The 18,127-nt window shown below is 41.6% G+C and overlaps 1 protein-coding gene across 3 annotated transcripts; it reads left to right on the top strand.

Moving 5' to 3' along the window:
* Nucleotides 1–76: 76 nt before the first annotated feature.
* On the top strand, nt 77–17,879 carry LOC117210261 (laccase-4-like). 3 transcript variants are annotated; one of them, XM_033453087.1, is made up of 10 exons: nt 4,602–4,786; nt 7,766–7,994; nt 8,339–8,438; nt 9,662–9,782; nt 10,961–11,171; nt 11,404–11,799; nt 13,170–13,526; nt 14,744–15,022; nt 17,002–17,217; nt 17,492–17,879. In XM_033453087.1, the coding sequence occupies exons 2-10, from the start codon at nt 7,871–7,873 to the stop codon at nt 17,641–17,643; spliced, it is 1,956 nt and encodes a 651-aa protein (XP_033308978.1). In that variant the 5' UTR covers nt 4,602–4,786; nt 7,766–7,870; the 3' UTR covers nt 17,644–17,879. The 3 variants fall into 3 exon arrangements, with proteins under 3 accessions (XP_033308980.1, XP_033308978.1, XP_033308979.1); XM_033453089.1 differs by lacking the exons at nt 4,602–4,786; nt 7,766–7,994 and adding an exon at nt 77–355; XM_033453088.1 differs by lacking the exon at nt 4,602–4,786 and having other exon boundaries at nt 7,678–7,994.
* Nucleotides 17,880–18,127: the final 248 nt, after the last annotated feature.

Below are 18,127 nucleotides of genomic sequence, written 5' to 3'. Positions count from 1 at the left end.
CAGATAAATTCTTTATGCAAGAGCAAAAAGTGTCGGAAGCGCGCGCAACTCAGCTGGTAAACGTATGTTTCCGCAGTCGAAAGATCTTTCTTTTTAATCGGCATACAACTCTCTCTCTGGCAATGAACTTGCCTCTATCGTGGTAGCCTAGTGTATCCGCAGCCACGAAACTGGCTAGTTCGGCCTGTTGATCGTTTCGATCCTTCGTTGGTATTTGAGCCGAGTGCACGTCGTCGTTGAACACACAGGATCCTTGAACCGAGCCAGAGTTCGTCAACGATGTTCTTCAGGCTCGCTGTATTCGTCGGCCTGAGCTCCGTCGTCGCAACCATCATCTACTTGACGCCTATACCAGGTTAGCGTATTTTTCCATATTTTCCTTCTTTCTTTCATTTCTCGGAAGATTGATAAAAGTCACGTGTTGTTTGAAGATCGACTACATGAAAGTGGAAAGTAACGTTCGTCGTATTTATTATGCGTGAAATGAATTAGGAGAATGGCTACTTTTGTTGCGAATACACGGTGAAAATGGATTTACTCGAATCACTGCGGCCGATTCTTTTCACGATTTTACTCTTCATCTCGTTCAAGTTGGATTTCCAATTTTAGTGTGAGATTTACGTATTCGCAGTGTGCGAGGGATTTATAATCGTACCTTTCTTGCGATACATTTTCCAAGTGATAATTTCCTAATTAACGTGGTGTTTGTCCCTGTTATGTTCGCCTTTGTTGCTCTCTAGAATTGTACCAATGCGAACGATACTTATTTGGAAAATTGAAAATTATGCAAAGCGTTCTAACAGAACGTTTCATAGAATTCTAAAATCACGGTGAGGAGGAAAATGAGATACGTAGCGAACGAAGTAAACACTCGGGAATACTGATAGTTCATGCTTATCGAACGTGCAACCGAGTTGCGTTTACAAGAAATCGTCGACATAAAGTAGCAAATATTTCGCGTGGAATTCACCGAGGCGAATGACCCCGAGCCAAGATTCAGCAACTCGGATATCGCTACGTAAGGATATCCATTCACAACGAGTAATTATAGATACGATATTATTAAGAAAAAAAAGTGAAATAACCGTTATGTATGCTAGATGCGATTCAACTGGTCGCATCACGTCAGTTCATCCTACCATTTGATATCGTAACTCGTTTTATTACGAAACTGAAACTATCTCCGACATCTATCAAAATATCCTTGCACCTGCAACGTTCCAATATATTTTCGAGTTTCCTGTATTTTCCGAACATACCGGACCGCTTAATATCTTTTTGGTATTTTTATCTTCGAAAAGCATCGCCGGTATCTTTCCCACTAATCAGACAAGGAAGTAAATAAGCGAACGCGAACTTGAAAAAAGGAAGCGTTAAGTTGGAAACTAAAGCTTCCTCTTGCATTTTTTCCAATAAATATCTTAGGGTTAGCAACGTCTCAACGCGAGTGAAGCTGTAAACACGCATACGTTGATCGAAATGGTCGAAAGTTGCGCGAGAAAGCGCGTCGTATCGTTCCCATCCGCTTCTCATCCCAATACGTAGCATCTTCGCTTTCTTCCGCTTTTGATATCGGTTCCTCTACGACATTAAACTCCTGTCCCGTACTAGTTGTTACCACTCGAGCCAATTTCTTTCCTTACTTATACACACGGACCATTATCCTTTATTCGTACATGAAATCGCGATCGTGTAGCGCTTTACTTTCACCCTCGAGCAACGATATCGAGCATCTAAACGGTACACAGGCTTCTGCAAACTCGCTCTACGATCTCCTCGACACCCGGCCTTTTATTCGTGGCCACCAGAAAGGTTACAGGAAAGTTTAATCGATTCCTGTTCTCGCAGTATCCGCAGATAAATCACTTTCTTTCTCGAGGAAGAAAGCGAACGATGAAGTCATTTTGGAGAATAATTAAAAACAGGATGACAATCGATCGAAACCTGCTTTCGGGGAAAGTAATTGGCAACAGGTTGCATAACTCCACGAGGAAGAAAGTTTTTCTTCATTCGCGCGTTCTTCTTACGACAAAGACGCGTCACCGATCCTAAGCTGAAGGTTTTGCTCGGTTACGATCGTCAGCGAAGATCGTAAACGACAGAAGCTCGTTAATAGAACGCAGCTTTGACATCCCTGCAGCGTGAAGTGAAAGCGAGCGAACATCGTAAGGCGATTGTTTCCAACTCACGCGTGAACGCCTCCTTGTATTTTATTGTAGCTTTTTCTTTGTGCATTTTTCTAACTTTTTCTCTGTTAGTCTGTTTTCTTGTATCAACGGGGAAATCGCTTTTATGTGCGATACAGGTCGATTAAAAAGACGTTAAGCGATCCTTGGTGAAACTTAAAACGCGCGCCTTGGTATCCGTTTCATCGATCGGCTTTCTAACGGCTCTACCGTCTTGGAAACGAAACACCATGGCGACAAAAGGAAAAGACATCTTTGAGTTCGTAGCTCGCTGGATTTCCGCGTCTAACTTTACACAGGCATTTCAGACGCTTTCGTCTCGTAAATAATTATCGATATAGGTCGCTCTACTACGAATATAACTACGCACGGGAAATTACTGGAATTAATTCAGAACATACCGCAACCAATGATTAATGACTATCCGTTCGTCGCGACGAGAAAATAGTATGAACGTTCGCCGAGAGAAATCGATGATCGGGATGATTCTGTCTTGCAAGGCGGAGTAAGCTTGTTGCAGCGACATTGCGTACGTTGTCTGGGTTACACGCACTTACTTCAATATTAGAAATTTCTGATCTCAAGTGCATCTTTTTTTAGAAACTTCACACGAGATACGCGGCAAGTCGGACTGCGTAAACCTCTGCTTAATCGACGTATAAAAAATCCAAACGTCGATCTTTTTCGAATAGAACACGATCTTTTATTTCGTCTCAGAGACGATAGTTTATAATTGGCAATTAGAAATCCCAGTTAACAAGTATCAAATAGCCAGTATTAGAGTCGTACGATCTTTTTCTTCAAAGCTTTCGTTAGATAGTCGGCGCTCGTTTAAACGTTTACACCAGGTATATTACGACTCTGTATGTCTCATCGAGAGATCATAAATTCTCCACGTGCGATCCCTCTAGTGGAAAACGTTGCGACCCCGTTATTTTCCGAATAAGTAACGAATTACGACAGTTTTATCGGGAATTACCACGGTCAGATCGCAATAGCGATATTAATTAGCGGGTCTTTTTTTTTTTTAACTAGCTAAACGAATCGGTGTAACAAGTAGAAAGTGTCACGGCGGTATTCAGCTGGCAGAACGGCACTCGCTTCACGAGTGAGCAGAGCAAACAACCTGGAATTCCCTTCGTCAGCATCAGCGAAAGCGAAATCGAAATCTCTTGGACCCGTCGCGGTCTGCTCAGTGAAAGAGACAGAGATGCAGATAGACACGATCGTGCAGACAGAGACAGTTGCGCAGCGATGGAAGAGGAGGGATACCGAGATGAAAATCACGAAGGAGACCGGCGAATTAAAAATATAAATCAAATTGCACAGCGCTTGGAAAATCACATAAAAGTTTTGTCGATTACCGATTAAACGATATCGACGTAACGAATGAAGAGAGAAGAAAAGTCATAGCTAACGGGCAGTGATTCGTATTTCCCAGACTCGAACAGCCACGCTTGTTTCGTGGCAATCGATCTAACGGACTAACCGGGCTTGATGATACCAGTATAGGTATACGAACAGAGACGGATAAGCGTATAATCGCGAAGACGGAGACAGATGTCGGTATGCAAGCAGAAATACATAAAGCAGTTTGTAACTATAAAGCAGAGATAGATGTAGAGATATCTAAGTTGAAACGTATACAGATACAGTTGGATGCAGACAGGGACGAAGCCTGATGGATTGGGAGAGTAAGAGAAAGAGTTACGTATCCTGTGGTTCAAAAGTTCAGAAACGAGGGATTAATCCATTCGCTTTTGTTTTCCTCGTGCACGGATCGGTCCTGACAAATAAGAAGAAAAGGTGTCGATAATCGACCTACGTGTGGCACCTGGTCGTCTGTGAAAAAAGGCAACGAGAGTTGGATTTAAGGAGTAGCTGATTAACTCGTTAGGAGATATCAGACTCGTAAATCACGGTTGCAGCTTCCACAAATGCCAAGAAGTTTGTGGGACACGCGACGACCTAATCGATGAAGCTCCTCGATGCTGGTACTCGATAAAAGAAACAGCGAAAGTAAATAAAACAAATAGAAAGGGGAAAGGTAAATATCTGGAAGAAGGCAGAAACGTATCTGGCAGGTGGATGGAAAAATGCAGAATGAAAAATGATAAATAAATGTGTATGCGTGAGTAAACGTAATCAGAGAAGAGGTAAGATACACACGGGGCGTGAAGTGGTTCCTCTACCAGCTCCCTTCAGGCCAACTTTCACTCGCCATATCGCCGTCTCTGACACATATTCGATATACACATGGTCGCACGATTTCAAAGAACCAAGAGGGGGCAACTACGATACTGACCATCGTATTATCGTCTCTGTCCAATCGTTGACTATCGTGAAAGAGCCTCGACGATGACTAAACGAGAGCGTAGAGCTGAAAAAAAAAAAAGAGGAGAAGAAAATGGAAATACACGAAATGCAGTCACGCAGAGGCAGAGGAGGGAATGGAAGGTCAGATAGAGAGAGGGGTGAAGATTATTTCCAGTTCTGGCAATGAAATTTCTGCCAAAACTGCTGGCTGCTCGTCAGTCGTTCACGAGAACCGTGACAGTGTCTTGTCTCCTCTCTCGTTCTGGCTTGATCGTGTTGAATTGGTATCTGTGTAGTGAAACTGTCAATTTCTCTTTGGTTTTTCATCGTCGTCTTCATCGCTTCTACATTGCAACTTTTTTTATTCTTTTTCTCATTTTCATTTGTATTATCGTTCATTCGATTTGCCGTTCCATTCGTCGTTTTAATCGTCCGCTGTATTCATTGAATTTTTCATTGGAATTTTTCATTGCTTCCACTATCTGGGTCGAGTTAGACATTTTCATTTTTTCGTATCTTCGCCCGAGACTCGGACTAGACTTTTTCTACCCTTCTTCGATTACTTTCATCGTCCCCGTCATTACCTTTCGTTTTTAATTCGCCTGCATCATTCGGTTTCATCGTTCGATCCTTCGATCGTAGTAAATCATTCGATTGAATTTTTAATTAAAATCATCCACCGTTCCATTATCCGAGTACATCGGATTGAACTTTTGCGAAACGCGGAAACTCGTTTAGTTACGCGGTCGAGATGGTCTTCTATCGGTCGTTTCGCAGGATCCTTCACCGGTTATTCGCTTAGCAGTGAAAATGTCAGTTCGGTGCAGAGATCGAACGTTTACGCGAATGATCTAACTTTTTCAAGTTTTGCTTCGTTCGACTATATGGAGCGGACGTTACGCAAGTTTTAATCGACGCGGCTCACGCGAATCAAATTTTCCTATCGGTCAACGGCAATTACTATAATTGTTACGTAATTGACCACTGACTTTCAGACAGCTATGACGATTAAATCATAATAATAGTCCCGTTCGATAAACTTCTTACGCTGTATTACGTACGATTACGAAATTGATTGGCCTATATATTCACGCGATTAGCATATTTGATTTTCGAAAACTAGTAGAAATTCGTTTCTCTTTTAGCTTCGTTTCTATGTTCCATCTGATCGTTGTTGTTGAAAGAAAGCGAAGAGATGGTCGAGTATTTGCGTAAATTTATACGAACACCTCTAACGTTTTACTTTTTCAGATTCCTATGGACGTCGTTTTTGATTCCAAATTGACCTTTTACGTCATGTGGATGTAATTCTTCGTTTCACGCGCATTGATACTTTTTGAGTAAAAAAACCAGACAATAACAGTACGCACGATCGTTCTCTAATCCGAATAGAAAGTCGAAAGAAAAAATAGAAGTCGTTCCTTGTTACAGTCTTCGACGTGATAGTGGACGAAGCGAAGTGACGGTACGGATTGTTATCGCGACGTTCTGTGAAAATAACGAACAATTTTATCGCTTTTGTTTTCCTCATGCACGGTTTGGTCCTGACAAATAAAAAGAAAAGGTGTCGATAATCGATCTACATGTGGCACCTGGTCGTCTGTGAAAAAAGGCAACGAGAGAAAGGGAAAGGGAGAGGAAGAGAGAGGACCCGAGTTTAGTTCTGGCTACGAAAATTCGGCCTACTCAGTTGTACATCGGAAAGCGTAACGGTGTTCGCGAGCTCACGCGTGCCTTGTTCAGGTTTGATATGGGTTTCCGTACCATCGATTTAATCCTTGCATTTACCTGCCACTTGTCAAAGTTACGATCTCTTCGAAATGTCCCTCTTCGATCGAACGAAGATTCTTCGTCCTCTCATCGGAATCCGTTTTTACAGCCAGTGAAGTTCGATAGAAAACTCTCGGCTATTTGTTTTTTCCTTTTACTTTTTCCTTGGTGTAACGACTTTCCAGTGAAACCGAATCGAAACAGGTCATTTTCGCTCTTCGCTGAAATCCAAATATCAAGATCGATCAATCCCATCTCGTGAGTAGACTCGCGGAATCTTATTTTATTCCTTGGAAACAACGCCAGTTCGAAACTACATCGTCGTTCTTTCTTGCTTTAGGGGAAGAAATGTTCTCGTTGCCTGTCGGTTTGATCGAAATTAGCGCAATTACATAAGTACATAGTGGAGTAACTTCAATCGGAAGCTAACTGATAAGAATGCTGAGCGATTCGAGTTATGCTGGACGCGCGGTTCAATCACGTTACGATGGGACTCTGTTACGCGAAGATTATACAAATTTTTACGTAATGATAACGGCTGGATTTAATGGGGAACGCGATTAGATGGCCTTCGTGCATCTGCCTCAGACGTTATTCAACCTTCTTTCCTGCTTGCTTTCTTACTCGCAAAGAAAATTCATTAAATTACATCATGTACGTTGCCGGCAGTAAAACCGGTCATTTTCAAGTATCCGTTTGCCCTCTTCCTTGACAGTTGTTCGCTCATTTTCTCAACAATCGTTCGTTCTTCAACGAGAAATTACGCGGACCACGAATAAGAAAGGATAACGTTTTCTTTCTGTTTCACGAGTTATCAAAATATCTCTTTAATCACGATCGAGTGAAAGTTGCTTAACAGAATTAATAGAAAGTTTTTCAGTATACCGACTTGTAAAAAGTAGTAACATTCTCTTTTATTAAAGCAACCAATCGCGTTCACTCTGCTTAGCAGGCCGCTAAAGGAACATCTCGCTAATCGTAATCTCCACATCGAGGCAACATCGTTAAATACGTTACATCATCTTTTACATTGCTTTTCCTTCGTACGTAATAATCCGCAAAGTATATATATCTTCGGAATTTCATTTTCTTTCTCATTTTCCAGGCGAAGAGGAGAAAAAAAGAAATTCGGGAATCGGGCGTATTTGCTTAGCTAGCCACGCGAGCAGAAGTCAAACAGCTCCGACTTTCATCCTCAGCCGAACGATTATTCCTTTCGCTCTTTTTCTCCACGTGGTTCACTTTCTCCGCGCTGACATCAGAATTTCGTCGCTGGCTATCGATTCACCGTCATCTTCAGCCGCTTGAAAATTCATCCTCGTAATCGACCAACTCCCCCCTCCGCTCCTCCTTAATTCCTGTTTCGTCCGACGTTCTCCATCGATCATCCTTTAATATTCGTTTCGTTTCGTCTACTCTCAATAATCGTTTCGCCTGATTTTTATAATTTCATACGCGCATGGTCAAAACGAAACACGACTGCGATACATCAGAGGTCTAAGCAGCTAGCAGGTTGCTTCTCAGACTTTCTGAGTCGAATGATCCTGCAAAGAATGCAGTCACCTGCTGTTATCCTTGCATAACAATTCGGGTAGACGATGCGCGCGTCAACGAGTGCCGACTTGCCGATGATGCTGGCCACCTACGGTCTACGATTTCTCGTGGTCGTCTTCACGATCGCGGCTGCGGCCACTTTTTTGCACGTGAACAATTATAGGCCCAGTAAGTGCTCGTTTCGCGTGTTTTCCTTCGCACAGCTACGCGAGACACAATTTTAACCGATCTTTGCCATCCGACAGAATTTTTGATCGTTCGACCAGAAAGTCACGTAATTCTATCGATAGAGAAAAATACGCAATTCCGTACCATCCGAAATCCAATCTCGAGGATCGTGAAATTCGTAGCAATTTTCCTTTCGTAGTTCTCAAAGTGGAAACCTGATAATTAATGGATCGAGCGAAATTTTCAGAGAAATCGTGTTAAAAGTAACGACAGCAATGTGCGCATGTGTTTGCTCGATCGATCTTACACGATGATTTATTTTCTTGCTTTTGTGTTTATTATAGAACAAATATTCCTCTCCTGCGATAGACCATGCCACCATTTGGATTGGCCAATGATTTGTCGATTGAAGCTCACTCTGGAAGTGTTCCAGTCGCTCAGCAAGTAAGATTATCATCTGTCTCTTTCTCCATCTCATTATTTACAACTGACCGTAATATTTCGTCGCGATGCACGCATCGGTGGCCGCGAACGCGTTAAAAAAGCTGTAACAAAACCGCTAAATGTACAGGGTATCCCAGGTTTTAGCGATCACGATGTGCCGGTATATTCACTGGCGAGGATCAAGCAGAAGAAGAACGTTACGTATAATACGGGTCATTCGATGCTTCTTGGAAACGTCGCAGCATGAAAATACGATTAATCGTATACATAGAAAACATCGATGAAGTTTGACCGTTAAACCCTGGACACTCTGTATATTACAAATTTCTATAGACGCTCGGCTAAATCTCCTTATCATGCAAAAAGCAAGGAAAAGACGAAGAAAAAGGGGGAAAATATTGGCCGATCGTTTCCATAATGTATATTAGGTGACTTTCGAACCGGTGGCAACGTCTTTCGAAACTTTTTGAAAATTGGATCAAACGACTTCGTTTCACTCGAGAAGTTAAGAGGTTTAGTTTGCCAAGAGTGACGTATGAAAAAATTGTTTCAGAGACTTGCAATCGATCGGAATGGCGAAGAAAGAAATAAAGGTCGCGTTTTGCAACTTGTTTCGTCTGGGATTCTAATGAAAATTTAAACAATACGTGTGCAGCATTTATATACGGCGAACATTTTATAGAAATCGTTGTTTGTGGAACACGTGTTGTTTAAATTCTCATTACGATGCCAGAGAAAAAGTTGAAAAATGCGGCATTCGCTCGTTCCTTCGTGATTTCGACCAACTGCAATTTTTTCAAATTTCTTTTACGCCTCATCTGCCAGAACAATTCTCCTAACTTCTCGAGAAAGACTCCGATCGTTTCAATTTTTCAAAGGTTTCAAATTTTGAAAGTAGCTCGCGATAAATTTATGCATATATTTTGTACGTAATTTGCAGTAAATACGCGTCGAAGATACCGTTTTCCACATCACATCGCGTTATAGCGCGCTACGTTTAGTTATATCAGTGACGCACCGATTCCCGCATCCAGCGATCATCCTCATCAGAATCACCGACCGAGTTACCAACACGAACCACTGTTACGCAATTCCTCGAGCGCTGAAATGCGGAAATCTTTCGCGCCGCTACTCGCTGTCCTATCGTTCACGCTCCGACTGTAATCTCCATGATTTACGCAGCTACCTGTTTTTCTTCATTGTTCGCAATCTCTGCTTCATAGATCGTGCGGCGATTGTCCACAAAACGAAACGGCATGTTTGTCCGATCACTGCGTCTCGGCGGATGGACAAAGACGCGGGATCCTCACGGCGAATCGTCAGCTGCCTGGCCCCATCATTCAGGTATTTCTCGAAATTTTCTTACGAATATCGAAACGAAGTTGAAAGGGAGAGAAAGAGAGAAGAGTTGCGATTCGTGGGAGATAACTGGAAACGTTTATGCCACGGAATCTTGGTCATTCGAACTAATTGTGCGGAGAATAGAATAAATTCAGTTTGTTTTTTTTTTTTTTTTATTAAAAAGGATCGTTTCGAGCTGTTTGGTAAATGTCGATATTAAATGGGAAGGCGGACCTTGGAATAAAAATTTTGCGATCTTTTCCAATTTCTATCCTTGCGTCTCGATTTGTTTAATTAAAAGGTAGAGTCCTTAAATATTCCAGCAATATTCCGATAATCGAGGTTTTACCGTGGTTTGTAAGGAGAAAGTCGATACCGAGTGACCGTGAAGTTAGAGGATGCCGAAGCCGTAAAAGATCGCAAGAAAGAGAGAAGCTCGAGGTTATAGAAGTGGAAGTAGAGGACTCGGCGATCGTAAAAGTTGGAATAAAGAACTTGAAGGTTATAGAGATTGAAATAGTGGATTTCCGGCGTCGTATGAGCAGAAATAGGGGACCCCGGGGGTTATAGAAACCGAAGCGAGCGACCAAGGGGGTTGTATGAATTAAAATAAAGAGCTTGGCAGCGATAGAAATTGAAATAGAGGGTCCCGTCCGATAGAATTCCAAGCGGAGAATTTCAAGGTTACAGAAGACGAATATAGAGATCGCACGGAGATGGTGAAACACACCGCAGTTCCAAAAACTGAAGTGGAAAATTCACTGAATTCGAGAACCGAAGAATTCGAAACTACACCGAAGTGTAGTATTCCTTTGTCAAAGAAACAGAAACGTTAGAGTCGCTTATGCAGAATCACTTTGACTTTCTCTCCTCTGACAACCGTGTCGAATCAATTTATGTTGGTTTCTCAAATACATTTGCCATTTTCACTCGTGCGTCGTATCACGTGCTTGCGGATAATCGCTATCTTCTCCGCTATCGTATCTGTCCGTGCAACTTGTATCCCGAAAGACTGACGTTTCACGCGAATGTTCGAACAAGCATTCGTACTTGGTTTTTGTCGTATCGTACGTTATTTAGATAGCGGTCTTGCAAAAAAACTCTTGGAAACTAGCTACAGATAAGAAACAAGATTTATCTCTAGCCAATTAACGCATACCGAATGTTTCTTTGGTTGTTAGGTTTGCGAGAACGATATCTTGGTAGTGGACGTGATTAATCGGATTCCGGGTAAAACTGCGGCGATGCACTGGCGAGGCCAAACGCAGATTGAGACGCCGCATATGGACGGCGCACCTCTGGTCACTCAGTGCCCGATACCGAGCTACACCACCTTCCAATATAAATTCCGCGCTTCTTCCGCTGGAACTCATCTATGGCATGCTCACGCTGGTAAGTAGTTAATGCTTTTGTTCGCCAGTTACGAACGATCGTAACAGCCTGATAGCGAAATTACCATATTTCCGATTACTTGGATCGTTCTTTTTATTAGCAACGAAGCCTGCTGGTGAAAGTACAGTGAGCGATACTTTGCAAAAATTGATACTTCCATACGAATCTACGAATTGTTTCTTCTTACTTGTATTAACAACGTGAATTAGAAGGACATTCGTTCGATTTGTAGGTGCCGACGTTACTAATGGCATATTTGGCGCGTTGATCGTGAAGCAAGCCGATATCAAAGATCCTCATCGCGCTCTTTACGATATCGACGATTCGAATCATGTGGTTCTCGTGAGCCAGTGGCAACATTCCACCGAAATCACGTTCACCGACGGCCACGCGAAACCAGCGATCCTTTTGGTGAATGGCAGGGGACGACAGCCAAATGGGCCGAACGTCCCTTTGACCAGGTTCACAGTTATCCCGGGACGACGTCACAGATTCCGCGTTGCGAACGCTGGTGGTGCTGGATCCTGTCCAATAACGATCTCCGTCGATGCTCATCCCCTTCTTCTGATCGCTCTCGATGGCCAGCCAGTGGAACCACGACAAATTGCATCGATTACATTGGCGAAAGGTGAGTGTTGTCGCATGCACCGTGTATTCTCTGTATATAAAATACAGACTGTTCCAGTATCGGTGGTACGAACTGAACGGGGTGATTGTATTAGGTGGTCCAAAAAGTTTCTTTCGTTGTATAAGGAAATAATGGATGCACATTTTCAGTTTTATATTATTTTATCGAATTACGTATGGTCCATTTGGTTCTATCAAAGTAAAGATCACACTGTTCGACAGATTAGGTTTCATGTTTGGATGAAGATGCATCGTTGTAAAAGACATGTCTGTAAAAGAAAGACACTTTTTGGACAATCTAATACATTTTTATTTATTTAGTTGTCTGCATTCACAATTTGTCCGATTTGGACATTTGGTAGAATTTTTTGGCTGTTTGATTATCACGCGGGTGGCTACCCCCAGCGGGGAACCATCTTCGTGTTTGTTAGGTTATATCCTTTGTGAACTTAATACGTGAGAAAATAAGTCGAAAATATGGAATAAATCTTTCTTATTCGAGTTAATTGAATTTTTCAATTAATCCTTCGTGCACGATTTTCAACGTATTCTTCGTTTTTAGTTCTTTGAACGTCGAAATGATCTTCGCTTTCTTAATCGTCCAAGACCTGCGTTGTCCTCGGAGTAAACTTTTGATTTAATATGTACGTTTCTACGTAAATGGGTAAAGTGAATAATAGTTTGCATCGAGATGAGTTTAACCACGGCATAGTGAAGCGTACTCGGAGGAAATTCAAAGTCGATTTTCTCGAAGACGAAACCTCGAACGAATATTTGAAATATCACTCGATTGTAATTTATATTATTCCATATATTCCACTCGTTTTCTCATGTACGATCACCTCCTACAGATTGTACCATCTATACCGGGACACCTTGTATAATGTAGGATGTAGCAGATCCTAACAGGCTAATTTCCAAAGCAAATGGAAATTAAAGACGTTGCTTATCGATATGAAAATTCATATATCTTACGCATAAAGAAGCGAAACGCGAATAAGTGTGCCTTATCTTCTAGCTATTGCGCGTACTTTATTTTTGTGTATTTATTTTACATATTTCCGCACTGGTGCTCACCTTTGCGCATAAATGCATAAATTCATAAATGTTGGCATTTATAATTGTTGCAACGAATATGTAGCAATTAAAATCGCTACAAACGTATAAGATTAAAGTTACAACTTTGGTTCTTCAGATTTCTTTCTTTCAAAGAGCCGAAGCGAACGATTCTCAGATTATGGAAACTTCGCTTTTCTGTCTTTCCAAAAGATATTGATTTTATCAGTAAGCGACAGACCAGCTACTGCTTCATTCTCGTAACTGCACACGCAGACCGTGACACGTACAGAAAAATTGCAAAATGTATCGCAGGCGAGAGAGCAGATTTTGTCCTGAAGGCGAACAAGCGAGTTGCTTCCTACTGGATGAACGTGTACACGTCGAAAGAATGTGCGATCAGTCCCATAAACGGTGCCGCGATCTTAGAATACAAGGGAAGTTCAACGAAGGATCCGTTGCCCGTGGCGGAAGCTATTGAACAGTCGGAAGTCGAGGAAGTTGGAGTGGCGATGACGACGAACCCCGCGGCAAAGTGCGAAAATCCAGAGAGTCTGTGCGTGACGGAATTGCACGCATTGCGGAAGATACCAGCTGCTCTAGGGAAACCGAAAACCGACGTCACCATCCGTTTGCCTATTAATTACAAGCTGCAGACGAACGATATCGTTGGTAAGCGACCAACAACCGGTAAATAAATAGTAATTTTCTTGAAACGCACGACCATGTTTCGTGAATTAAAATTATGAATTTTCTTTGATTTATCCATTTGATTTGATTTGTTCGCGCGTGTCTTTAATTACCTTTGGAAGAAAAACTCTGTCAGATCTATAAGATCAACGTGGATATTTCATAGACGTACCAAAATGAATGCTGTCAACCGTAACAGACTTTTTTCTCCGTTTCTTCTTTCTAATTCTTCTCACGCGCCTCGTTTCTCTTTTTCCCACTGAACTTTCGAGTTACGGCGTGATTTAATCTACATGGTTCTGTGTAGTTCTCTGTAACTCGATTTAATGACACGCGGGGAAAGTGCGAAATCTGACACGCACGCGGTCGATATGCTAAACGATGAAAAATCGAGGACAGGTTACGTTTAACCAATGCCGCAGAGAAAACGGATACTGTTAATCCCTGGTTTATCACATATCGCGGTAACTTCGGTCTGCGTTGCAACGTCCACGGACGTTGAAACTACTTAACGAGCGGTCTTCGTGTGTCTGACCTTAACCATCTTATTTTACTTTCAATAATTACGAGGAACACGCGTCTGACAAGGTAACGAAAGAGAGCGTCACGAAGGTTCGTAATTTCTAAGAAATTTCAACCAGGCGATCTCTTCCTACCATATGAGATGCAATAGCGGGAATGTAAATTTCATTTCTCGCTAGCATCCTCTTTACGGACGTCGTCGCTATACTCATACCGCGTCGGCGTTATTCCATAGTTTTATTCCAAACGTAGTAAAAAATGACAGTCCACTCGACGTTCTCGTCTATTTCCGAATGTATACGCGAGAAAGTAGAATATACTTTTCACAGCCTATATAACGTCATACATTCCATCATACGCGAACATACCGAAAAACATTCTCGCAGGACGTGATTTGCATGTCATAAAAAATACAGGTTTCCATTCGAAGATTTGACTGCAACGTTCGCAGTGCGCACGTTTCAAGTTGTTCGCAGGGACAAATAAAGGAAAACGTAACGTGTCCTCGACATCTGACGACTCGATATCGCACGACCTTGTCTGCGACAATTTTTCGTGTCGTTCGCATTTTTCCATCTATTTCAACGTCCTCGCGCGAACCGAACACGTTGTATATTTAGAAATAAAGAAAACTGTTCGTATTTAATTTTAATTCGTTGTATTTAACGTTATCGAAGGAAACAGCGGCGTGGAGATGAGAGTTCTGAACGTGAACAACGCCACGTTCACGTACCCGTCGTCACCGCTGTTGACACAGGGCGCCGACGTCTCCGAAGAGACTATGTGCTCTTCCACCCCCGACGAGGACGACGCTCGTGTCGAGAACAACGAAACTGCGTCGTTGTCGTCGCGACGCTGCCGCCGTAGCGACGCTACCGCTTCAGACGTTTGCGAGTGTGTTCATGTGAGGTATATACCGCTCGGGGCGACCGTCGAGATCATTCTCCTCGATCAAGGTAACTAACTTTAATTCGTCGCTTTTATCGGATGATCCAATTTTTCTATTAAACACCGCTCCGATCGAAACCTCCTAATGTAATTGCTCGATTACTTTGAGATGACGTCACGCTGCTCGGAAACATCGTAGCGAAATTTCAGAAAAAGATGCTCGTTTCTTTTTCTTTCTTGCTTCTTGCAATTTCGTAGAGCAACATACGATATAGGATAGCGAGACGATCTCGAAAATGAGAAGGAAACTATTCATCCTTCGCTAATGTTAGCTCGTTTAAACGAACCGTTAAGAAACGACGAGCGGAATAGCATCTCTGTTTTCTTAGCATCTACCATCGTACATTTTAAAATACACAAGATTCCTCATTTCGCTGCTCATGTGCGTCATTAAAAATTCTCTACGACTAACGCGTAGTTGAACGACTGGTTGAGTCAGCGTGAAAATAGGCTAAATTGCGGAAAGAAAAACAAATTACGCTTCCTCTTGTTCCAACATTTGTCTATATCGCGCTGATTATATTAACACGCATCGACGTCTTACGGAAGATACCTCATACGTGTACCGTCCTAAGGCTTCGTCATAAAATGAAACGAGAAATTAGGTTTTCAGTTACCATCGTGGCGAACGTTCGCGCGTCCATCTGCAATAAATATTTCTAGCCTTCCTCGACTATCTAACTTGTCAAACATCGTGATTTCACGATTCAAAATATCCTTCATCGATTTCTATTCGTCGATAGAACCGGTCTGATTTAAAATCGAATTTCGAATTACTTGCATTGGGACGAATATTATTTTTTTTTTCTGAAAACTGAGTAGAGAAGCGAAGAGTAAGCAACTCGAGGCAATAATCTTCGATGTTTAATTTTCCTTCGTAAAAATAGAAAGGTTTACGTCCAGTTCCTTTACGCGAAAATTTTATTACAATTATGTAATAATTGTTTAAAGTTGGTAACTGGTATTACAAGCGGAAAGGGGGCGATTCTACGCGAAAAAAGAAGTCGAAAATATAGAATAACAATTTTTCATTCGAGGCTTTGTTTTCGAGAAAATCGACTTTGAATTTTCGCTCGGTACGCGTGCACTTTATCGCGTCTCGTTATAACGGATCTCACTGTAGACCATTGTCTCGATTGACGTTATTTTTTTAATTTTTTAAATTTTTAAATTTTTAAATTTTTAAATTTTCAAATTTTTAAATTTTCAAATTTTTAAATTTTTCTTCTATATTTTCGACTTCTTTTTTCGCGTAGAATCGCCCCCTTTCCGCTTGTACCACCAGTTACCAACCACCCTGTATAAGGGTACGTAGAAGGCACCAAGTGTTTTGGAGGGATCGGACGAGGAGACGAGCCGGATTAACTCACCGAAGCGTTGCCTCGAGTTAAGAACCTTGATCCATATTTCTCTACGTCGCGGAGGCTGGGTATATTGATCGTCGCTTTATTCCATCCGGACGATTGTTTCTCACGATAAGCGGAAACGCGATTTCTTCGTTTAATTCCATTCCCGTTCTTGACGAGTATTACCTTTCAACTTTCTCGTTTATAGTTTTCGAGCTTGTTTTTGGTAACGCTTTGGCAAATTCAAAAGAAATAACTGTAAACTGAGAAAGTGTAACTGGAGAAATTTCTCAAACGATAAAATGTACTTGGAGCTTCAAATTCCATTTAAAAATGATAAAAATTCGATTCAAAGCAAATTTCGAAAAGTAATTATTTTAACGTTCGTGTGTAACTTAAGTTCGACAAGCGGTTCAAATTCTATGAGAGGCAAGTGACTTATCTCTGTTTTTTTAAATTGATGTACGTTCTTAGTCCTCGAAGAATAGAAATGTTCAGGAGAGAAAGAGAGGGAGAGAGAGAGAGAGAGAGAGATTCGAATTTTCATATCAGTTTAATATTTTTGCGTTATATTTCATATTGTTTCTAAATATCAGTTCTTTTCGTAATATTTTTTAACATCTCCTTCTCCTTCTTACAAGGCGGTCTCGACGACTTGGTGTACCACTTGCACGGATACACTTTCTACGTAGTGGGTGCAAGAAAGTTCGGTCGCAGCGTGTCTTTGCAAGAGTTAAAAAGCCTGGACGACAGAGGTCAACTGCTTTCTCGGAATCTCGACTGTACCGTGGCTAAAGATACCGTAGTTGTTCCGAAATTCGGGGCAGTCGCCCTCAGGTTTAAAGCGGATAATCCAGGTAATACATCATTTGTCTGTTATCGTCTAAGAAAATATTCTTTCACTGTATTAGCCCTTTCTCGACTCGATCTTTCAAAAAAATATCTCGTCTCTTTCAAAATTTCAAAATTCTTGCTATAAATAATCGTGGAAAAATGTTCTAGTCGAGAAAATTACGGTACCAGATGACTAGACGCACAATGAAAGATGGTTTCGATTATTTCATCATTTTTATTTTTGTCGAATAATTATTAATTTACTAACTCTAAACGATCGTTCGATTAAATCTTCAGGCTACTGGATGTTACGAGACGAGCATGCAGCTGAATGGACGCGTGGGTTGGACGTGATCCTTCAGGTTGGACACACGAGTGATATGGTACCCGCTCCGGAAGATTTCCCTAAATGTGGATCCTTCGTTGGACCGGATTACTTCCTTATATAGACTGTTAGTTGCCCTAAGAATCGCGTACGCCGTGTACATAGTTGTAAATAAAGGCGGCCAGACTGAAAGTTACACACCTTGGCAAGGATTTTGTATTATTCGCATTTTTCTTTCGTTGTAAGTAAAAAGTTAATCACGCGGAACGTGGCTTTATCATTGTATAAATATCGGAGAACTTTTCTATGTATCATGTACTTTCGCATAAACATTAGCCAATAAATATTATTTTCAATTTTGTACCAGTACCTAGTTATATTCGTCTCCCTGTGTATTCGCCAATCTTGTTTTGTATCATTCAATGTAGCATATTCGTATCGCTTCGCGCATACATCTCGGGCGATAAAAACATCCCTTCTCTGTCATGTTGCCATCTTCGAACAGAAACTGCTCGTTTCTCTCCCCTGTGTTTTAGGTGTGTTAACCCCTCTGGTGTAATATCGTCAGATGAAAAAGTAGCCCATAAAGGTTAGCCAACGAAAGATAT

The sequence above is a fragment of the Bombus bifarius genome, unplaced genomic scaffold, assembly GCF_011952205.1.
Source record: "Bombus bifarius isolate JDL3187 unplaced genomic scaffold, Bbif_JDL3187 scf7180000008199, whole genome shotgun sequence".
In the NCBI taxonomy this organism is placed as follows: Eukaryota; Metazoa; Arthropoda; class Insecta; order Hymenoptera; family Apidae; genus Bombus; species Bombus bifarius.
This window is presented reverse-complemented; position numbering and strand designations above follow the sequence as displayed.